Genomic DNA, 24,143 nt, shown 5'->3' on the forward strand with positions numbered 1-24,143 from the left:
GCTGTGGGCTTTGTCAGCCTGGGGAGGGGAAAGTGTGGGAAGGAGTTACTTAACGTGTCTATATCAACATACATAAATATAGTTACAAAAATTTAATTACAAGTTAAGAGTTCCATATAAATGCCAACTTGTGAAAGTAAGATTGTGATTTGAATTTACCAATAGAAAATATCAGACAGTGAATGCAGCAATTAAAAGAGACCAGCAGGTTCATGTTTCAATCATGACATCTCTAAACTAAAATGGCCAAGACTTTGCTAACCTTTGGAATATAGTCAAAAAGAAAGCTAGACTTGACTTACATGCAGTATCCCTATCTGACTACTGCAAAGCTGAAATAATCCCTAGGGGTCTCTGTATTCAAAAACCTGCATTATTTCTCACATGTCGTGAGTTTAAAAACAAGTGGGCAGCAATTTTGAACTGCTGCTCCATAGACCTGATCTTGCTTGTCATTCAGCAAGCATCCCTAGAAGCTGAAACCTTAGACAATGAGATAGAAACAACCCGTTCTGATCTAAAATCTAAGTTGCCAGATGATTCCTTTAAAAAGCAACTTGAGACATTAAAAAATGAATTGGAAAATTATATTTCCAGCATTAAAGCTTACAAAATCAAAAAATTCAAAAGGGACACCAATGATTATCCACAAAAGAAGGTGTATTTTTGGCAATATCAGGATCCCCTTAATGGCAGAAGACCTAATGAAAGAAGGGTTGAACCTCACTTTAGACCATCTTCACCTGAACATGATTCAGACAGTTACAATTCTTCTAGCAGAGGTTCTTCTTATTCTTCCTTCTCCTCTAGACCGTATTTTTTAAGATTGGGAGGTCAACAGAGGAATTTTCAGCATCCCCCCAGACCATGCAGAAAAAAAAGAGATACCTGATGAAAAAGATGTTTTGAATTTAGGATTGAGGTTTGTCCCTACTGCAAAGTATTCTGCTTTTCGTACCAGAGTAGACCTGTTCAAATTATTTCGTCAAATAAAACTTAAAGAGCATTTCCATGGTGCTTCCTCTGTTCATTCCAGTTTCAGACCCAAATCTTCATTCAATCCCATAGCAACAACCATTTAATTCATACCTTTCAGCATTTGGTGCTGAGAGACATATCAAAGAGTGAAAAAGTTAAGATACAAACTCAGTATGGAGATTTTAGACAACCTATATAGGGATGCCTCTATAGTAATTAAGAAGGTTGATAAGGGCAGTTCAATAGTGATTTTGAACAAAAATGACTACAATTCTGAAAACCTTAAACAACTCAGTGACAATAGATTTTACCACCCATTGCCCTCAAATCCAGTCAAATCTGTTGATAAAATCATTAGGATTGTAGTTTATGAAGCTTCTGCTCTAAACTATATTGATTCTTCTGCAGAATATCTCAATTCGGAACATCCTGCTATCCCTATCTTCCATACTCTCCCCAAAATCCATAAAAATTTATCACCACCTCCCGGTCGTCCCATAATTTCAGTGATTAATTCGTAACTGGAGCCTATAGCCAAATACCTAGATCATTTTTTGCAGCCTTTTGTTAAACAAACCCCTTCATTTCTCCTTGATTCACGAGATTTCATAAAACAATTAGAAAACACTATCTTCCTATAGGTTGTGTTATGGCAACTTTAGACGTTGCCTCACTGTACACCAATATACCACTGCCTGAAGCAAGAAATATTATTCAAAATCATTTCGATAAAAGACCCGATCTCTCCCCTCCAACCCACTTCCTGCTAGACCCGGTTGACATTCTCTTTGAGAACAATTTTTTCCGTTACAAGGACCAACTTTACATACAAGTCAAGGGAGTAGCTATGGGGGCCGCTTGAGCCCCCGCCATTGCTAATCTCTATATGATAGACTTTGAGCACAAATTTATCTTCAATAACAACCCTTTTAAAGAGCATATGATCATATTCAAGAAGTATGTTGATGATCTTTATTTTTTGTTTGATTTGGAAGAGTATTTCTTAAAATTCAAAGATTGGATTAACAATCTGAATACGGAGACCCCTAGGGATTATTTCTGTTTTGCAGTAGTCAGATAGGGATACTGCATGTGTCAAGTCTAGCTTTCTTTTTGACTATATTCCAAAGGTTAGCAAAGTCTTGGCCATTTTAGTTTAGAGATGTCATGATTGAAACATGAACCTGCTGGTCTCTTTTAATTTAGAGCTTGTGCTGGTTTTTTGTATTGATCTGTTAACTCTTTAGCAGGGTTACTTAAAAAAAAAGAACAGCGGAAACCTTGGAAGGTGCTCATATCCATTACTCCGTGGTAATTGGCCCTAAATACTTGGGTATCTCATTTTCAGTGTTCTTCCACCAGATTAGCTGTGTAAGCTAAACCAGTACTGCCCTCCATCCCACAAATGCTTATTGCACATTTTAAGCCCTTCTCCCCCCCCCCCCCAATTCATTTCCCAGTCTCAGGGCTACCCCCAGCCTTTCTGTGGCTCTGCACCACACAGTGGTTCTTTGTTTCCTCTGGAGCTTTGTAGGTGACCAAAGCTGCAGTTCCAAGCACACTTTGCTAGGAGTCGGTGCCGTTGACGTAAATGCTTAGTAAACCTGCTTAGAATTGATCTCCAAGGATTTCAGGATGTGGCCTTGTTTCCTAGGAGATCTGCAAGCACAGTTTCTGAAGTAGGACTTCTCTTCCTCTTCTTCTACCACTTTATGGTGGGGAGGTGTTGCAATGGGAGGGGGCCCAGCAAAAATCACCTCTCTGCCTCTTCCTCCAACAATAAAAATGCCCACTAGCTGTTGGAAACCTACTCTGCGGTGTAAGCTGGGGATTGGAGCATATGTGTACTTGAAGGGGGACTGGGCCCTCTAAAACAGATGCAGACCTGCTGAGGGTCACGATTTCATGGTCTTGCTCCTGGGCCCTTAGCAGCAGGATGACCTCTACCTTGTTAATATCTGTGTATTGTTTTGCTGCCCTGACCTGGATAGCCCAGGCTAGACTGATCTCAGAAGCAAAGCAGGGTCGACTCTGGCAAGTACTAAGGTCATGATGTGGAGGCAGGCAATGGCAAACCACTTCCCAGCGTCTCTTGCCTTGAAAACCTCACCATGGGTCACCAGATGTGACTTGGCACCTATATATAATATAGATGCCAAGTCACATCTGGGGTGTGTGTGTGTGTGTATGTGTATATATATATGTATATATATGTATGTGTATATATATATATGTATATATATGTATGTATATATATGTATGTGTGTGTGTGTATATATATATATATATATAGCTGCTAGAGGTCCAGGGAGTAAGGCCAGTAAAGAAGCTGGTAATTTGGCCATAAACATTTCAGTGTTCTGTAGTTTGTGTGTAGAGGGAATTTTTTCCTAACTGAGTAGATGATTGAATAAAGAGTTGTTTTGCTACAAAATATGTATGTGGCTGTTTCATTCAGCTGGAAATGCACAGAGGGAAAAGACCAATGCAGGGAAGAGAAGACAACTCCCCTGTCAAAGTATTTGTCCAGATCCTCTTTCATTTCACAGGGGAACATAAAAGGTTATTTGTCCCTTTAAAAAATAATTTCCTTTCCACCCTGTAAAGATCTGCAGTGTGGCTTATAAGCATAATTAAATGAATTTATGACAGTATTGAAATTATGAAGAGCTCAGCAGCACAAGAACCGACACACCACATCCAATCAAATGTTAGGTGACCCAAGACCTGAAGTTCAAGCTCCAGAAGCAGGTGATGCCTCTTTCCTCCCCCAACCCCAAGGTGTGTTGCCTTATCTCATACGCACTTTCAGTGTTGTGAGCAGCTTCGTTTGGTCAGGATGGGCAGGGACCCACATGCTTGTGTGTAGCCCCCCTTTCTAATTAAAGACACATTTTTTTTACCTAACTGCTGCCTGTTTGCAGGCCTGTCCCCTGAACTAAGCCTTGATTCCTTTGCAGTAACTGGGATTACGGACTGTTGCTGAAGTCCTTGGTTAGATTACCAGTCATTGGGAAGGAAACAGCTCTCTGCTGGTGGAGGGGCCTGCCTACCATCAGGCATCACACCTAAACCCAGTGAGAGGAAAACTTCCATCTTCAGTCAAGGCAAGAGAGGGACAAGTCTCTTGGCCCAAGAGAGGGACAAGTTTAGACAACCAATGGAGATTCGGCAGGGATGCATATCCCGTATTTAGAAAATCAGCACCTGCCTCAGGACGTGAGATGGCAGCTGCTGCAGCAGGCCAGCCAGCGTTTTGGGCCTGCTTCCCTTCGGAGGGCATGGTCGGATTTTGTAACACCTAGTCCTCTTGCAATGATTATTACAGGTCTTGTGATACTGGACAGCATCGCTTCCCATCTGTGTAACCCACCTGGCATCTCAGCGAGAAGGTGGGTTGTAAATGAAGGTAAAAAAATCTGAAGAAGGGAGCCGTGGCTCACGAAAGCTCCTACCCTGCCAGAAAATATTTTTGTTAGTCTTTAGGGTGCTACTGGACTCTGGCCCTTTTTTACTACTGCAAACAGACTAACACGGCGACCCACTGTGAAAAAATAAGTAAACCAAGGCAGGGCTGGAAGAGGAAGAGGAAAGTTTGCAGAAGAAGCTGAAATGCAAAATCAAAAAATCAAAAATAAAAACCCAGGGGGGGATTTCCAGCGCAATCCTATGCAGAATTCGTCCCGTCTAAGCCCGGGGGAGCGAACGGAGCGATTCCCCTTGGGGGCGCGCCGTCAAACTCCTCCCAAGCAACCGAAGCGACGCCCCCTTGCCGCGGAAGCGCCGCCTCCGGCAAGCGCTCCGCAGCCAGAGCCGTCCTTGACGCCGACGCTGCTGCTGCTGCTGCTGCTGCTGCAGCCGCCGGGGGCCGCAGGGCAGCTTCTCGCCTGCCTCCCGCCGCGCCTGGGCCCCTCCCGCCGCCGGGACCCCGCCGCGCCCGGGCTGCACGTGGCGGGAGGCTCCGCTCCCCGCCCGCCCCACCCAGCGGAGCGCGGGGCCGGCGGAAGGCCGCGGCGCTCCCGAGCCGCACGAGGTCTGCAGCGCCGCGTGGGGGAGGCGGGGAGGCGGGGGGGCGGGGCTTCCCTTGCGCGCGTGCGCGTCCCGCCCCCCGTCTCGTGAGGCCGCTGGGCGCGCGTGCCCGGCAGGAGGCGCCCTCCGCGTGCTCGGGGGCAACGGGCGCTTCCCCGGGCGCCGCCGGCTCGCGCGCCCTGAGGGGCGCAGGGGGCAGCGTCGCGCCTCCCAGCGGAGCGAACGGGGCTGGCGGACCGCACGGGCCTTTCGGCCAACAGCTCCAGGTCTGCACGAGGCGGGGAGGGGCGGAGGCCTCCGCCCCTCCCCGCCTCGTGCAGACCTGGAGCTGTTGGCCGAAAGGCCCGTGCGGTCCGCCAGCCCCGTTCGCTCCGCTGGGAGGCCTTTTTATTAGGGGTGGGGGTGGTAGAGTATCCTTACCTAGTGCTTTATTTTTCCTGCTTGGCCCTTGGACACGTGTCTTTCCTTTGACACTAATTTCTGCTTCTTGTCTCTCGTTATCCAGGCTTCATTTCCGTGTTCGGGAGACGGGTACGTACCTCGCAGCGGGAAGGGCCTCCTTCAGGCTTCTGGCCCGGAGGGTCTCCTTTGAGGCCGCCGCGCGTTCATCCCTGGGCTCTTTCTTTAAAAAAAGTTGCGTGCTACACCTTCACGAGAGCTTGTTCGGAAATGGCCAGTTTAGCCAACAAAGACTCTTATTTACAGCGACTGGCGAGGAAAATTTGCACCCAGGAAATTCAGGAACCACGAAAAAGGAAATCCGGTACAGTTTCTGGGATTTGCATGGTTCTTTTTGGTTGTCGTATTACTAAAGGTGCTTCCCCTTAGCTTATGAGCTCTTCTGGGCAGAGGGCCTGTTGCTGCAAATGGGTAGAGTCATGGAATCATAGAGTTGGAAGGGACCACCAGGGTCATCTAGTCCAGCCCCCTGCACAAGGCAGGAAATTCACAACTACCTCCCCCCACATCCCCAGTGACCCCAACCCTCCCCCCGCCATGCAGGATCCCACAATCAAAGCACTCCCAACAGATGGCCATCCAGCCTCTGCTTAAAGACCTCCTAAGACAGGGACTCCCCCACCCCCGAGGCAGCCCATTCTACCGTCAAACCGCCCTCGCTGTCAGAAAGTTCTTCCTAATGTTTAGGTGGAATCGCTTTTCTGTTAGTTTAAATCCATTACTCCATGTCCTAGTCTCTGGAGCAACAGAGAACAAGCTAGTTCCCTCATCAACATGACATCCCTTCAAATGTTCAAACATGGCTATCATGTCTCCCCTCAACCTTCTCCAAACTAAGCAAACCCAACTCCCTAAGTCTCTCCTCATAGGACATGGATTCCAGACCTTTGACCATTCTGGTCGTCCTCCTCTGGACACGCTCCAACTTGTCAACATCCTTCTTAAATTGTGGAGCCCAAAACTGGACACAGTATTCCAAGTGTGGTCTGACCAATGCAGAATACAGTGGTAGTATTACTTCCCTTGATCTAGACACAATACTCCTATTGATGCAGCCCAGAATTGCATTGGCCTTCTTAGCCGCCATATCACATTGTTGACTCATGTTCAGTTTGTGGTCCACTAAGACTCCCAGATCTCTTTCACATGTACTGTTGTCAAGCCAACTATCTCCCATCCTGTACCTGTGCCATATGTTGTTTCTGCCTACGTGAAGTACTTTACACTTCTCCCTATTGAAATCCATTTTATTGCTTATGGCCCAGCTCTCCAGTCTATCGAGGTTATTCTGAACTCTGACCCTACCCTCCGGGGTATTAACTACCCCCCCTAACTTGGTGTTATCTGCAAATTTGATTAGCATGCTCTCTATTCCATCATCCAAGTCATTTATAAAAATATTAAATAGTACCGGTCCCAGGACAGATCCCTGTGGTACCCCACTGGTCACTCCTCTCCAGGATGAAGTTGTTCCATTAATGAGCACCCTTTGGGTTCGGTTGGTTAACCAATTACCAATCCACCTAACAGTAGCAGTGTCCAGCCCACATTTTACTAGCTTTGTTTCAAGAAGATCATGGGGGACTTTATTAAAGGCTTTACTGAAATCAAGGTACACTACATCTACAGCGTTCCCTTCATCTACCATACTTGTCACTCTTTCAAAAAAAGAGATGAGATTAGTTTGGCATGACCTGTTTTTGAGAAACCCATGTTGACTGTCAGTGAACACGGCATTTCTTTCTAAGTGCTTACAGACCGTCTGTTTAATTATCTTCTCTAGTATTTTACCTGGTATTGATGTCAGGCTGTGTGTGTGTGTGTAAAATGCCGTCAAGTCGCAGCCGACTGATGGCGACCCCTTTTGGGCTTTTCATGGCAAGAGACTAGCAGAGGTGGTTTGCCAGTGCCTTCCTCTGCACAGCAACCCTGGTATTCCTTGGTGGTCTCCCATCCAAATACTAACCAGGGCTGGCCTTGCTTAGCTTCTGAGATCTGACGAGATCGGGCTAGCCTGGGCCGACTGGGCGATAATTGTTTGGGATTTCTTTCCCCCCCTTTTTAAAGATGGGGACCACATTTGCCCTCCAGTCTGCTGAAACTTCTCCTGTTCTCTATGAATTCTCAAAGATTATTGCCAGTGGTTCTGAAATCTCTTCAGCCAGTTCTTTTAACACCCTTGGATGCAGTTTGTCCGTCCCCAGAGACTTGAATTCATTAAGAGTAGCCAGTTATTCCTGTACTATCTCAGTGTCTATACTATGCTGTAATTCCCCTATTGCATTCTCTGCTCCATTTTCCCAGGTTGAGCACTATTCCCCTTTTGGGAGAAGACTGATACAAAAAAGGAGTTAAGTAATTCTGCCTTTTCTGTCTGCCTCCCTTGTTAATAACTCACCATCCTCTCCACACAATGACCCGATCGTTACCTTGATCTTCCTTTTGTTATGGACATAACCCAAAAACCCTTTTTTGTTGTTTTTTACTTCCCTGGCTAGCCGGAGCTCATTCTGCTCTTTAGCCTTCCTGACTTTCTCCCTACAGGTGCTAGCTACTTGTTTGAATTCCTCTTTGTTGATTTCTCCCTTTTTCCATTTCTTGTACATGCCCTTCTTAAATCCTATCTCAACCAAAAGTTCTTAAGTCATGAACACTGGTTTCTTCAAACCTCTACCTTTTTTTCTCCTCTTGGGAATTGATTGAAATTGCGCCTTCAGTATCTCCCTTTTAAGAATTTCCCATCCTTCATGTACTCCCTTCTCATTCAATATTCTCACCCACGGGATCACACCCAGTAGTTCCCTAAATTTATTGAAATCAGCTTTCTTAAAGTCTAGAGTACATGTTTGACTATTTCTTGCTTCTCCTTTCTGCTGTATAACAAACTCCAGGAGAACTTGGTCACTCCCACCTAAAGATCCCACTCCTTCTACCCCATAAACCAGATCATCATAACTGGTTAAGATCAGATCCAAAATGGCTGTTCCCCTTGTTGCTTCCACTTTTTGGACTATGAAGTTGTCTGCAAGGGAAGTGAGGAATTTGTCGGACCTAGTTGTTTTGGCAGAGTTAGCCTTCCAACAGATGTCAGGATAATTGAAATCTTCCATTACTACTACATCTTTCTTTTTTGAATGTTTGGACATCTGTTCCAGAAAAGCATCATCTAACTCTTCAGTTTGGCTTGGGGGTCTATAATATACCCCCACAATGACATCACTATTTTTCTCCCCCTTAATTTTTACCCAGATGGTTTCAAGCTGGGTTCTAGCATTTAAGTCTTGGATCTAGTCTGCAGTTTGTCATAAATGAATTGTTTGGTCTTCCAGCTGTGTATTCCAGCTCATTTCTGGGAAAAATAGTTGCAAAATCTTTGAAAACAGAGCTCTTGCTGTAAAACTGAGTGATTTGTGGAATACTGAAGCTGCCATAACATCCAGGACCGTGAGAACTAGCCGCTTGATTTCCTAAGTGAATATTTATTCATTTGTAGGGTTGTTTGCAGCTCCTCTTTTTAGAGAAAGGCATATCTTGAAGAGGTTTGCAACAGTTATGTTACATGCCATCAGGTCACTTCTGACTTACGGCGACCCCATGAATTAATGTCCTCCAAAACCTCCTATCGTTGGCAGCCATGCTCAGGTCTTGCAAACTGAGGGCCATGGCTTCCTTTATAGAGTCAATCCATCTCATGTTGGGTCTCTCTCTTTTTTTGCTGCCTTCCACTTTTCCTAGCGTTATTGTCTTTTCCCGTGATTCTTGTCTTCTCACAATGTGACCAAAGTATGGTAGCCTCAGTTTAGTCATTTTAGCTTCTAGGGATATTTCAGGCTTGATTTAATATTTCCAACACACCCCTTGACTGGTTTCCTTCTTGTTGCTCATCTTCTTTAACATGTTGGGAATAAGGTACCATCTATAGAACATCTTGTACCAATTTTCTCTAACTTCTTGACTGGCAGTAAATTTCAACTCTGAGGTACACAATGCTTCCCACTTTTCCATTGTTATAATCCCACCAACATTCTGCATCCCATTCTTCCTATTTTTGTTGTTCTCTTCTATTTCTTTGCATCAGTTATTATAATAGTTCATTTTGTTTAAGGGCAAGTTAATGAAAAGTTGCTTTAAGAATTCTGATTCTATTGTTATCACCTTTTACTGTCACTTGTTGTCTGTCTTTAGCAATTTTAACAGTTTCATCAGTCATTCATGAAATAATTTCATTTCTTTTGGTTACAGGAATAGTCTTTGCACATTCTTTCTTGATAATATTTCTGGTTACAATTCACAGTTCTTCCAGTTCATGTCCAATTAAACTTAGTTATGCAAATTTATTCTTGATTAGTGTTTAGATTAGATTTTGATGCTTATGATTGTTTTAGTGCTTTTCTGCAGCTTTATTCCAATTTTTGAAATTAACTATTTGTGGTTTTAGCTGGGTTTCTCTAAGACTTGAAAGCAGGCTGTGAAGACAATTGCTGTTCCCCATTGGTTATCCCCAGTATATCACATTCAGAGTAGATAGATTCCCTCTAAACATGAAGGTTTCATTTGGCTATCATGATGCATTGCCACTGATATATCTATCCTTCACGTTAAAAAAACTATCAGAAAGCAGATTTATGGAAATCTCCTTCTCCACCCCACCCCTCTTTCTCTAGGCAATTTCCACCCATGTTGGAGATGTTCTTTCAAATTATTGAGTTAGGAAATGTCTTCAGAATTTGGGGCATTTATTTCTCTGTTTAATGCATGCATATGCCACTCTTTCTGTTAAGCTGCCGGAAAGTGGTTTGCAATATCTATCCCTCCCTCCCTCCCTCCCAAAAAAGCCTAGTCCAGTTTGTTTGTGGGCTTCCTAGAGGCACCTAGTTGGCCCTGTGTGAACAGATTGCTGGACTTGATGGGCCTTGGTCTGATCCAGTAGGGCCTTTTTATGTTCTTATGTCTCCTGTCTTCCCTTCAGGGCACAGGCAAAGGGCTACCCACATAGGTGGGGGTCCTCCAGGCTATTGGAGATCCCTTCAATACCGAAGGCTGAAACTCTCTGGATTGCCTTTCTTGGCACACCAAAGAAAGGCTTGGATCAGAGGTGTTAAACATAAGGCCCGTGGGCTAGATCCAGCACCTTGAGAGCTCTTCTCTAGCCCGTGAGCCAGCCACTGCCCCCATCCCTATCTGGCTGGCAAGTGTGCCTGGCCTGACCAGGTGACATTTATGACATATCTGGCCCTTGTAACAAATGTGTTAGACACCCCTGGCTTAGATTGTTTCCTTCTCGCTCTGAGAGAGAAGGGCATCTATGGTTGGGTGTTTCGGCTTCGCTTGCTTCGGGAGGCAGGACCTTAAAAAACTTTCGCTCCCACTTCCTGTCTCCTGGGAAATGCCCCCCTTCTTCTCCAGTTCTTTCCTGCCTCACTATCGGGAGAGCGTGTTTTTTCATCTCTCTGCAGCAGCTTCAGGAAAGATCCCTTTTTCTTATCTGATTCTTCTTACCTAAATCTCATCTACTTAATTCTATTCTAATCTATCTTAATTCTACCTTTCCTTGTCTATTTTACCTCTGTTTAGACGGTTAGTAGAGGGCAACGGTCGAGTAGTGAGTTCCCGCCAGAACAAAATGGCGGAGGATCGTTCCAACCAATACATCGCCCAGGGCGATTTGGATCCCTCTCTACTTAGACCAGCTGCAGGAGGAGATCAGCCCTCTTGCAGCTATTTATCAGGCGTTAAGAGCAAGAAAAAAGCCGCGCCTAGGAAAAAGAAAATTGGGTCGGCGCACAGGAAAGCGGCCAAACGCCTCCTCAACGCCGCCCGTGGTCACAGAGCCCCGAAGGTGCCGAAAATGAGCGCTTCTCCGCCTCAGTTCCAAAGCGCTCAGGGACCCACAGCTGCGCCGACCGCTCCGTTCCAGGCCCCTTATACGAGCACACAACGGCTACGTCCGTTCCATCTCTAGCGGCAGCCGCTTCGACTCCATGCGATGGCGCCGCTTCAGCCTTGCAGGGGCCAGCCGCAGAAGCCTCCATTGGTAAAGTACCTACACTGCCGGTTCCCATGGGGGCGGGGGGACTGGCAGGGGGACTGGAATTTTTAAGGGCAGAGTTGTCTGCCTTAGTGAGGGATTCATTTGCCGAGGGACTGAGATTGGTCAGCTTGTCTTCCCCAGCCCCTTCCCCCGGCCCTTCTACTTCGCGGGACCCTTCCCCATCTCACCACCGAAAGGGGGCAGATTTGCGCACCAAAGGCTTACAAAGGCTGATCTGAAGGCTCAATCCGTTTCCTTTTCGGAGCAGAGGGAACCCGATATCTCCCCGTTTTCCTCAGATGACGAAGGAAGGGAGAGAGAGGAAGGTGAATTCTCTTCTAGTGAAGAGAAGGGAATGAGTCATTCATATGAATGACTCCCCTTCCAACTTCATCCCTGTTCCAGATTATTTCACTGGCCTAGTTAAGGCCGAATGGGCTAAGCCTCTGGGGGGGAAAGGGCACCTCAATTCACCAAAAAGTTTTACAACTTGGCAACTACCTCAGCCGACCTGCTTCGGGTCCCCACAGTTGAATCCCATTTCAGCCCTGCATTCTGCGGGCTACGGAAGAGGGCCAGGTAATGATTAGAGACCCTGTTGATCGCAAGGTTGATTTAGCCTGTAAACGTTCCCATGAAGCCTCAGCTCTAGCTACCAGCGTGTCCATTACTTCGGCCTTAGTCTCTAGGGCGGCTATTGTTTGGGTCAGGAAGTTAGCCCAGCTTATACCTGAAGACGATAGGAACGCTCTTGAGGGGGTGTCAAGAATACTTAAAGCGGTTTTCTTCCTGGCCGATTCCTCATTGGATGCCATGGTCTTTTCCGCCAGAGCCTTGGCCACCTCAGTGGCAGCTAGGAGGGCCATGTGGATCCGCCCTTGGCATGTTGGGCACCGGTCCAAAATCGTCCTGATGGGCTACCCATATCAAGGTGGCAAGTTGTTTGGGGAATCTTTAGAATCTATCTTAGTTGAAACCAAAGATAAAAAGAAGGCCCTCCCCAAGGTCCTAAGCAAAGATTACGAATATCACAGCCAGACTTTCTTTCGGTCCTTTCATGCCATGTCGCGTTACAGACCTGACAATAGAAGAGGCCAGTGGAATTCACAGCGTGGGTCCTTTCGTTGGGGAGGTCGTTTTTCCAGGTCCTCCCGCTTCACCAATACTCAGTCAGAGGGGTCAAAGCCCCACGTCAGCCCAAACAATGACGCCCTCCTGCGGCCTGTGGGGGGCAGGCTCAGGTTTTTTCAGGAACAATGGTCCTCCTCCCATGCAGACCCCTGGGTTTTGAAAATAGTGACAGAGGGATATCAAATAGAATTTTTCAGGGTTCCTCCAGACCGTGTTGTGCCTTCCCCACGTCCCATGAACAAAGAGAAACGGCTCAGAACGTTGGCGGCCATACATCACCTTGCGGACATCTGTGCCCTTGTCAGGAGCAGGACTCTTCTCTGTTCTCGACGTTTCTGGGTTGTTTTGGGTTTCTCACAGATGCTCTACTCCTCTCCGCCAAGGACTTTTTATCTAACGGACATTCCTTTCTCGTGGGAGCCCGACTGAGGGGTTACCATGCCAACCTATGCTATCTGATATGACCTGGTTCACCATATATTCTACTGTGTGTTTTCTGTTCCCCATTCCTGCCTTAGTAAAGTTTGCAAGCTCTGTTTTCCTGCATGATTTCCATTAAAGTCAACTTTCCTTAGGACTACCTGCCTGGGTTGTTGCTTTTGGGGAATGCTACGGGACAAGTGCTTACATTAAGGAAGGAATCACTTTTCGCTTTTACCTGCCTGGCTGGAGCCCTGGAGGGTTCGCCTACAACTTGGCTGGAGGACGAGACTCCCCGAGTACGGGTTCCACGTCTGGAATCCTGGAGGGCTTATCCCGTTGGGCCCTTTTGCTAGGATCTTCTACCTTCCCTGACGACCCTACTCTACTTCATGATGTGCTCGTCGAAGCAGTGCGGACCGATGCGGAAGTCAACTGCCTAGTTGAACTTGTTCGGGTTCAGTGGCGCTGCCTTACGGAAACGACGCCTTGGACGTCAGGATGCGGACCGAGACGCCCATTACGAACTTTTGGCCCTGGACGGACTATTGGAAGAAGTACAGGTGGCACAAGAGGACTTGACCATCTTAACCCGTTTGTTAGCGAGATTGACATTGCACGACACGCAGCAGGACGCGGCGGCGGTCCCAGACCATCCCAACTCGCCTCGCGACATGGCGGGACCACAGCCGCCGGCCCTAGTTCCTGATCCTAAAGTGTGCCAAGCAGAGGTGCAAGGCCTCGCTGTCCGAACTGCGCTGCTATTTGTGGGACTGCCCCCGGCCACAACCACAGTGGCCGACCTAACACAGCTGTTAACCCCGACATTTTGGGCTGGAGCAGCCGCATTGGCCGTCCAGGTGCAACCTCTACTCAGTCAAGATACTACCCCACTCCTCGCCCTTTTGGAGCGAGAGGCCCTTCCGATTGTCACCGCGGCCGCTGCCCTGAAGATTGAGGCCGATCAGGCGCTCGCAGACAAACAACGGGCCGAGGAACAACAGCAAGCCGCAGAAGCGGCGGCGGCCAAGGCTCTGGCCGACAAAGAAAAGGAGCAGCAATTGGCCGTCGAACGAGCCCAGGCAGATGCAAAAGATGTGCATCCCAAGGAAACTATGGGATCTGGGTTCTCTTTCGGACCCTCTTTCTCCCCAACATTTGCCCCATCTTGCACCACGCAACGCGCCCGGCGCCTTGCTGAACATCTCCCTGAATTGGACTACTCCGACGAGGAGGACCTATATGGCGACGGATCCCACTGGGCTGCCAATCTCCGGGTCAGCCGATCCAAACGCACTGGAGGGATCAGCAACGACACGTATTTCTTGCGGAACCAAAATCGGGAGTTGGCCGACCGCATAACCCGCCTACAAGATCAAATGGAACAGCTGCTCCGCGAGAATGAACGGTTGCACCGGGCTCAAACTGCCCATTTTACCGGATCCAACTCAGCCACCGCAGCCAGCCCCGCAGGCTCTGCCACAGGTGCCCACTGCGCCCACCGTGCCCGCTGTGCCGCCCATCGGGGTACCAGTTCAGCCACTCCCCGGGGCGCCAATTGCACCGCCCGTCGGAGCGCCAATATTACCGCTCCCTGGGCAACCGATTCAATAGAAACAACCTCGACTAAAGATCACTTATGACGGCTCGGTTGAGACTTTACCCTGTTTCCTACATCATGTGGACAGTTACATGAGAGAACAAGGCCAGTTCTTCCCTACCAAGGACAGTCGAGTCCGTTTCGTTGCCTCCCTATTAACAAGAAAAGCGGCTGACCGGATGATTCTCCAGTTTGACACTTGGGTTCGCGCCACACGCTCTCTCAACAACTTCATGTCTGCCCCGCGGAGGTGCTTCGAGGACCCCTTCTTGGGAGAAAGAGCCAAAGCCGAACTCTTGCAACTCCGTCAGGGCTCAACCCTAGTTCGGGAATTCGCTGACGAGTTTCGACGACTCGCCAGTAAAATAGTGGACTGGCCTGAAGCCACCCGTATACACTATTTTCGGGAAGCCTTACACCCCGACATTTTGAACTGGGCATACATGCGAGGGGACCCTGGTACCTTGGAAGATTGGATCTTACTGGCGGAAGAGGTGGAGAGCCGCCACTAGGTCATTTCTCTAGTCCTGTGCCGAACCAAAGAGGGGAGCAGTCAAAAGCCTCCTCCTAAGGTTTCAACACCCGTCCCACAGAGACTAACGCGACCCTCACAGGACCCTCAGCCTGCCCGCGTCGTCTAGACCTCACTCTTCCTCCCTGACCAGAAGGACCTCCCCGAGCTCGGGGGTGACCTCAACGCAGAGGCACCGCGGCCTCACGCAGCACTACACCAGGGCGACACGCATCCTCTGCACTTCACATCGGAGAAGTTCCTAATGAACCAACCTCTACCGAACCATCCGGGTCTCGGATTACAAGTGCCCCATTGGGGGACAGCTCGCCTTCCTCGGATGAGGATCGCACCTGGAATCCCCCTGCCCTCAACCTGGAATCTCCTCTTGATCTGTCAAAAAACGGACCTCTGCAGCTTCTGCAAAACCCAAGGCTCCTGTTATGGTGAGTAAAATTGAAAATACTGTATATGTGGACGTGGTGTTACAACATTACAAAAGAGGCCCCCAACTACATGTTAAAGCACTAATAGACTCTGGCTGTGGGCGCTCCCTAATCAATGAGGCCACTTTCAGTGCACTTAAGGTCAAATCAGAGACACTACCTGATCCCATCCAATTCGCTCAGATGGATGGCAGTACCTTTAGAGGTGGTCTGGTAAACCGTCGCACATGCTGCGTCGCTATGGGTATTGGCTCTCATTGGGAGCAAATTGACTTCACCATAGCCCCCATCTGGTACGAAGTCATTTTGGGAATAAACTGGCTCAAGGGGCACATCCCTGCTATAGACTGGAAGGCTGATACTATCACATTTTCTGATCCTGGCTGCGCCCAACACCGCCACGAAGTCGCTGTTGTCTTTCCGACAGCCTCAGCTTTGGTCTCTGACACCCCCCTCCTTTGTTGCTACCCGTTGAGTATCTGGACTTTGCAGACGTTTTTGATGTAAAGGAATGCGATGCACTACCCCCCTACCGCAGAACTGACTGCGCCATTGAAGTGGTGGGAGACAGTAAACTTCCTAAGAGTAAAATTTATCCCATGAGCACTGTTGAACGTACTGTATTACGGGACTTTTTAGACAAAAACCTTGCTCGTGGTTTCATTCGACCATCTTCAGCTCCCAACTCAGCCCCTGCTTTCTTTGTCGGCAAAAAGACAGGTGATTTACGCCTCTGCATCAACTTTCGGAAGCTCAATGCAGTCACTCAGACTAATGCCTACCACATTCCTCTAATTTCAGATATCTTAGGACAACTGAAAGAGGGGCGCATTTTCATCAAACTGGACTTAGTCGAAGCCTATTATAGAGTCCGCACTCGTGACGGAGATGAGCCCCTCACAGCCTTTTCCAGCTGTTTTGGCATGTTTGAGTTTCTTGTCATGCCCTTCGGATTAAAGGGGGCTCCGGGGGTCTTCATGCAATTTATTAATGAGATCCTACACGACTTATACCGGGGCGTGGTGGTTTATCTGGATGATATCCTTATTTACTTCAACTCTATGGAAGAACATATAACTTTGGTGCGGGAAGTGCTGCAACGTCTCCGGGACAACCAGCTCTATGCTAAGGCATCCAAATGCGAATTCCACCAAAAACAATTGACATTTCTGGGTTACATTGTTTCGCACCAAGGTCTTACCGTGGACCCTCCTAAGGTGCAGTCTGTAATCGATTGGGCTCCGCCCTCGACCCGTAAGCAAGTGCAACAATTTCTTGGCTTTGCATCCCGATCCACTTCCTGAGCAACCGGTGATGGTGGAGGGGGAGGAGCATTTCAAGGTTGCTAAGATCCTGGACTCTCGTATTCGTCACTGATCTCTCCAATATCTCGTTCGTTGGAAGCCCTTCCCTCCTGCCTATGATGAATGGGTACGCTCCCGCGATGTTGCCGACCATCATCTGGTGCGCGCCTTTCACTCCGCCTACCCCCACAAGCCGGCCCCTTTGCAGGGCGGGAGGGGGCCCTGAGGGGAGCAGAATGTCAGGAGCAGGACTCTTCTCTGTTCTCAACGTTTCTGGGTTGTTTTGGGTTTCTCACAGATGCTCTACTCCTCTCCACCAAGGACTGTTTATCTAACGGACATTCCTTTCTCGTGGGAGCCCGACTGAGGGGTTACCATGCCAACCTATGCTATCTGATATGACCTGGTTCACCATATATTCTACTGTGTGTTTTCTGTCCACCATTCCTGCCTTAGTAAAGTTTGCAAGCTCTGTTTTCCTGCATGATTTCCATTAAAGTCAACTTTCCTTAGGACTACCTGCCTGGGTTGTTGCTTTTGGGGAATGCTACGGGACAAGTGCTTACAGCTACAGAAGAAGTCCCTCCGCTGGAGAGAAGATCCGGAGTCTACTCTATCTTCTTTACAGTGCCAAAAAGGGACGGCAACTGGCGAGCCATTCTCGATTTAAAATTTCTAAACAAATTCATCTATCGAAAAAAGTTCCTCATGGAGACTTTGAAGTCGATCTCAGAGGCCCTCAGACCAGGAGACTTCCTTACCTCAGTGGACCTCAGGGAAGCGTATCTTCACATCCCGATCCATCCTTCACACCGCAGATTTTTGCGCTTCCAATTTCACCATCTACACTACCAGTTCACAGTCCTCACGTTTGGTCTTACCTCTGCCCCACGAGTGTTCTCCAAAGTGATGATAACCTTGGTGGCGCTGGCTCGCGAGAGGGGCATAAGGCTTCACCCCTATCTGGATGACCTCCTGATTTGTGCTTCATCAGAACGCCAGAGCCAAGAACACACAGCTATGGTGCTGCAGATGCTCGCAGAGCATGGCTTCCTGACAAATTTCAAGAAGAGTCAGTTGACTCCATCACAGCACATCCAACATCTAGGATGTCATCTTACCAGAGGACAAGATCGGCAAAATATGCAACATCTCCAAGAAGACAATCGCCACCAAATCATCTCGGCTAATGCTTTTGGCCAAACTCCAAGGCATGATGATAGCCTGCATCCAATCTGTGCAGTGGGCCAGACTTCATGCGAGACCTCTTCAGGGCTTCCTCAACTCTTACCAAAAGGACATCACACGAAAGCGGGACAGACTCCTAGTCATCCCAGAACAAGTGAAGTCCAGCCTCACCTGGTGGTCGGAGCCCAACAACCTATCCAGGGGGCTCCCCTTCATCAGGCCCACACCGATGGAGATTTTTACAGATGCTTGTCTCTCGGGATGGGGAGCCACTCTCCTGGGTTGGCCAGCTCAGGGAGTATGGAACTCCAGAGAAAGGAAACTTCATATCAATGCCCTCGAGACCAGAGCCATCCTAAAGGCCTTGAAATTCTTTCAGACCCAGATCTGGGGTGTGGACCTCCTGGTCGGGACAGACAATGTGGCCACAAAGGCTCACATCAACACAGGGGGGGTCCCACTCGGCAGTTCTCAGCAGCGAAGCCAGACGGTTGATGCTCTGGGCCGAAGCCAGCCTGTCCTCCATCGCAGCAGAACACATTCAAGGGACCTTGAATGTGCAAGCGGACTGGCTCAGCAGGGAAACCCTGAGCGAAGCAGAGTGGTCTCTCCACCAAGAAGTGTTCCACCAGATCTCCCGACGATTCGGTCATCCAAAGATAGATCTGTTCGTAGCACGCGGAAACAAGCAACTTCCCAGGTTCTACTCCAGATACAAGCAGAGCGGAGCAGAACAGACCGACGCACTGGTGTCTCCATGGCCGAGAGAGCTTCTCTATGCCTTTCCCCCGCTACCCTTAATTCCACGAGTGTTACGTCGCATACGGGGTCTACGGGTGTCAGTGATCCTTGTTGCTCCTTATTGGCCACGTCAGCCTTGGTTTCTAGTCCTGAGGGAACTCTCCACCCAGGAGCCTTGGAGGCTACCGGAAAGGGAAGATCTTCTGCATCACAGGCTGACCGCCTGGGCATTGAAAGGGACAGGTTCCTAGGCTTAGGCTACTCTCCAGAGTTTACAGACACTATCTTAGTGTCTCGGAGACCTTCGACAATCAGAATATATAATTCCTCCTGGAAAGCCTTCGCCAGATGGAGTCGTGGTAAACACGTCAACCCGCTAAAATCACGTGTCAGATGTTCTAGCCTTTCTACAGGACGGGCGTAAACAGGGACTGAAGGTTTCCACACTACGCAGGCAGTTGGCTGCCATTGCCACCATAGTTCCCAAGATCTCAGGTTTTCCAATTGCCAAACATCCTCACATCCAGGCCTTTTTGAGGGTGTAGCATTAATTTCTCCACCTGTCGTCCATAGATTTCCGACGTGGAGTTTACATATGGTCTTAACTGCGTTAACCAAACCTCCATTCGAACCCCTTCGCCAAGTGGAGCTTACTTGGCTCCGCATAAAGACACTATTCTTGACGGCAGTGACATCAGCTCGACGGGTTTCAGAACTTAGCGCCTTGTCAGTCAGACCAGGCCTATGTACCTTCTACGCGGATAAGGTGGTGCTTAGGCCAGACCCGTCCTTCTGCCCAAAAATTAATTCTAGGTTTCATAGGGAACAGGAAATAGTTTTGCCTTCCTTTTGTCCCCACCCAAAACATTAAAAGAGAAAGAATGGCATTCCCTAGATTTGAGACGCGCCTCCGAATTTACATTAGATGCACAGGCCCTTGTAGAACATCAGATGCTCTCTTTATCAATCTCTCCCCGCCCAACAAAGGGGAAGCCATGTCGCGGGCGGCTATTAGCAGAACCATTACAAAGTGTATTTCTCAGGCATACGCACACAGTAACCTAACAATTCCACCAAGAATCATGGCCCATTCAGTCAGGAGCGCGGCCACCTCTACGGCCTTTGATCGCAGGGCCCCCTTGGAAGAAATATTCAAGGCTGCAACGTGGTCCTCCATCTCCATGTTCGTTAGGCACTATAAGTTAAACCTGTACGCTTTAGCGGATGCCACCTTTGGTAGGCGCGTCCTTCAGAGCATACTACAGGACGTCTAAGCCCACCCTATAGGGGACAGCTCTGGTATGTCCCAATCATAGATGCCTTTCTCTCTCAGAGTGAGAACGAGCCTTGATTACTTACCTTGAAGGCTCCTTCTGCTCTGAGATACGAAGGGCATCTCCCCGCCCAGACGTCCTGGATCAGTTAGTTCCTGAAAGGGATTAGTATAATGTTAGACAGTACCTCGTTAGTTCTGTTACTTCCCTCTCTGTCTTCCGTTATTGTGTTATGCCATGACTCATATCTGCAGATACTGTTACTCCTTGTTATTCCTTGTTGTTCATAACCTGTTTTTTCTGAGTACTACCTTCCTGGGGGACTTATGTTTGAGCCCATTAGCTTCTCGGAAAGTTTTGAACTGGAGAAGAAGGGGGGCGTTTCCCAGCAGACAGGAAGTGGGAGTGAAAGTTTTTTAAGGTCCTGCCTCCCGAAGCAAGCGAAGCCGAAACACCCAATCATAGATGCCCTTCGTATCTCAGAGCAGAAGGAGCCTTCATGGTAAGTAATCAAGGCTCGTTCTCAGGAAGTGAAACTCACTTCTCTGCCTTCACGCTTCCTCAGGAACTGGGTCAGGGCCGGAAGATGCTCAGCCGAAGAAGAAGAAAAGAAAGAAGCTGCAGAAGCATGCCCAAGGTGTGCAAGGTGCCCTTCCAGGCAAGCCAGCACTGCCTGATGCCTGCAAAATAGGGGCTAAGTCAACAGCAGCAGTGGCTAAGAACCCAGGTCTTGGGGTCCAAGCTGCATCCAGTGCCTGCGGATTGGCTGCTGCTGGAGAGAAAGGGAACGATGGCCAGAATGGCGCCACAGGTGAGGATGTTTCCATGATCATCAAGATCAAGGAGTGACTTGGTGGGACTGAGAAATAGAGCCACGGTGGGAGCTATGCTGATAAAGTCAGGCTGGATTCTCTGTGGTCATTGGAGGACTGAGTATTATTTGTTTGAGTGTTTTTACCCCATGTTTCTCCCCGGTGGGGACCCAGCAATGCTTACTAACTACAGAAACAGAAAAAAACCAGTAGTACAATACACCACATCCTGGGCTTGTCTTGGATCTCCTTTTCTGGTTCACAGTTCCTCAGCTGCCTTTTGGCTTTCATCTCTGGCCACGCCTGGGCTGAATGCTCAATATGGAAGAGAAACAAGCTGAGCTTAGATCTCATTCAGCTTGCAAAGAGCTGTTCTCAGTCATGCCCTCTGGTCCCCTCAGGGCATCTCTTTATTTTCTTCCCTGCAGTGCCTGGGAGAGGAATGGAAAGAGAGACAAGCGGGGGGTTTGGGGTAGGAAGAAAGACAGGGAAATGTTGGAGAGAAACTACTTCGCCCACGGTGGGTGAAGTAGCAGACTTGGAAGCCGGAGGGGCGGGGCCATGTGCTTCATTACCGAGCTGCAGGACTGGGTATCTGGTATCCTAAGATTCTGAGCTGTCTTTTTCACTTTCCAAAGCATGCTTCTCATTTGGACTGAGGAACCGACAGTGCCTGGTGTCAGATGTGAAGCGCTGCCCTGGAAGGGGGAGCCGGAGTATCCTCCAGGACCTGCCTCACTCGCACCAGAGGAACTTCCTCAGCTTCAGACCAGTACGAGGGAGAGTCAGAGCTGTCCTCTCCCTCTGTGGTTACCAGGTTGCCTCAAGCTCCAAGCCTCTGGCAGCCTATGGGTTCCTCCTCAACCTTCTCTCTGACTTTATAGCCAAGGTCCTTCTCAGGCCCCACCCTTCCTCCCAGGTTCCTCTCCTGGAAGGCTATATAAGGAGGCCTCCTGGCCTGCCTTAAGGGTTTGAGTGAGGCTGGGCCAGATGGCGCACCCTTGTCTTTGTTTGGCCCATTCTCAGTCCTGTCGCTTTCCTAGCAATAGGGTAGGAACTTGACCACCATCTGTCTGGATGCCGCCCCCCTGGTTGCCTCCTGCAGCAGCCTGAGGCCCTGCCAAGGCCAGGTGTGTTGGGGTCTTCCTATGCGGCATCGGCCTTCTCGCCGCAACAGGGCTCGCTGTCCCTACTGGGTCCGGGACACCTGGCCCCTGCGCTGGTATTCTGGGGCCGCCGGTGGCGGCACGGCTGGGGCTCGGCTTACCTGGCTCTTTGAGGGACATCTGGGTTGTGCGGCAGCCGCTCTGGTAAGTGGGGACTAAGCAGCGGCTTGCGAGAGTCCCAAGCTGCTTGCGAGGGAAGGCGGCTCGGGACATCAGATAAGCAGGACATGTGCTTTCTTGGTTTCATGAGAGCCCTGCTGCTTCCTGCTGTCTTGCTTGAGTCTCCGCCCTTCTTTCCATGCAGGTGGCAAGAGCGGGCCCAATTCTTTTTCCACCATGACTCTCTTGCGTCAGATGCTGCATGAGAAAATACAAGAAGTCTCCGGTCAGGTATGGTCAGCACCCTCATTAAAATGACCGTTCTCAAGGGATGGCAAAGGGCCTGAAAGTTAAACCAGTTTAGATGTGTGGCTCTCCCTCCCTCATCTTTATCCTTGCAATTCTGTACCTCTTTGCTGCCTTCTGTCTACTATTTGGATCCTAACTATAATGTCCCAAACCCTATGCAAGGATAGGTTTTGCAATTGAGATAAAGCTAAAAGCTTTTGTTGCAGTATTATATGCATTCTGAGTGTGAGATGTGATAGGGGCTATTTTAGTTCAGGGTATATCTGTTTCCATGTTCAGGGGTGGGTATTTTGTGTGTAAAATACACCAATCCCCCAAAGATATGACACTAAATGCAGAATTCAACTTCCTGACAATCATGGTTAATGTGTTTTCCTCCCTCCCCCTTTTCTCACAACATCATATTTCTAGACTGAATGCCTGCAAAGATGGGCTTGAGTCTGAACAGTTAATGCATTGTCGGGGGGGAATGTCTTCTTGTTCCTCCTCATTACAAGGACAGGCAGAATAAATTGTGCAAACAAACCAAAACATATGGATTAAGCACATTTGTTTAATTTATGCACATTGCAGTGTTTGCTATCATTTTGGTATTTTTTAAGTGCAAAGGATGAGGTTTTCTCTGCCTTTTAGTATCTAAACCTTGTCCAGGTACATAAGCAATTCTGCTTTCTTATCAAGTTGCTCTTTCTTAACAGGGAAGGTCCAAAGAGCTGTCTCCAGCAGCATTGAAGAAGCAGCAGCGAAGGAAATATGAGAAGGAAAGGAAGAAACGTCGAAGAAAAGAATTAAGAATGAAGGAGAAAACTGAGAAGAAGGAAGCAGGAGAGGTGTCAACAGGAGCCATTTTGGAGCTCCCAGCCCCTAAGACTGATGGCAAGTTCGAGATAGTCTTCAACAAGGTTGACGTGCATGAAGAGCAGCTGAGCAAAGCGGAGAAGAGGAAAGAGAAGAGGCAGGCTTTGAAAGGCAACCTCACCCCGCTGACAGGGAAGAATTACAAACAGCTATTGAGTCGGCTGGAGATGCGGAAGAGCAAGTTGGAAGACCTGAAACACAAGGATGAGAAGAAAGCCCAGGAGCTGGAGACCAAGATGAGGTGGACCAACGTTCTCTACAAGGCAGAAGGCATCAAGATTCGGGACAACGAGGACCGGCTGAAGATGGCCCTCAAGCGGAAAGAACAGCGCAAAACCCAATGCCAGAAGCAGTGGGAGAAGCGGACTGAGCAAGTGGTGGAGAAGATGCAGGAGCGCCAGGACAAGCGCCGCAAGAACCTCCAGAAGAAGAAGCTAGCCAAGATAGAGCGGAAGAAGAGCAAGGCCCGCAAAAAGGGCCGTGTCTTGCCTGAGGACCTCAGATGAGCCAAACTTGGTGGATGTTTTCACCTGCTCCAAAGTGGACATTAATGGGACATTAAAAAAAAAAAGACATTAATAAAACTGTTGTCTGTAATGTCTTGGATGCTGTGTGCATTTCTGAACCCAAACCTCCTTGGCTGTGATTCAGCAGAATGGAGGACTAAGCCAAGCGTGCATTCCTCACTGTCCGACTGGGGAGGCGAACACCACACAGACCTTTCCGTGGGTCTCTGTGCCTCATCCTGCTACAGTGTTAAAAAAACAAGCCTACCTTTAGCAACTTA

The 24,143-nt window shown here is 48.6% G+C and overlaps 1 protein-coding gene across 1 annotated transcript; it reads left to right on the forward strand.

The window, feature by feature from the left end:
- Positions 1-5,660: 5,660 nt before the first annotated feature.
- Positions 5,661-23,871, forward strand: SURF6 (surfeit 6). Its single transcript, XM_056860543.1, has 4 exons — positions 5,661-5,770; positions 20,678-20,923; positions 22,395-22,480; positions 23,197-23,871. The coding sequence occupies exons 1-4, from the start codon at positions 5,677-5,679 to the stop codon at positions 23,860-23,862; spliced, it is 1,092 nt and encodes a 363-aa protein (XP_056716521.1). The 5' UTR covers positions 5,661-5,676; the 3' UTR covers positions 23,863-23,871.
- The last annotated feature ends 272 nt before the right edge of the window (positions 23,872-24,143 follow it).

This window comes from Euleptes europaea, chromosome 14 (assembly GCF_029931775.1).
Source record: "Euleptes europaea isolate rEulEur1 chromosome 14, rEulEur1.hap1, whole genome shotgun sequence".
In the NCBI taxonomy this organism is placed as follows: Eukaryota; Metazoa; Chordata; class Lepidosauria; order Squamata; family Sphaerodactylidae; genus Euleptes; species Euleptes europaea.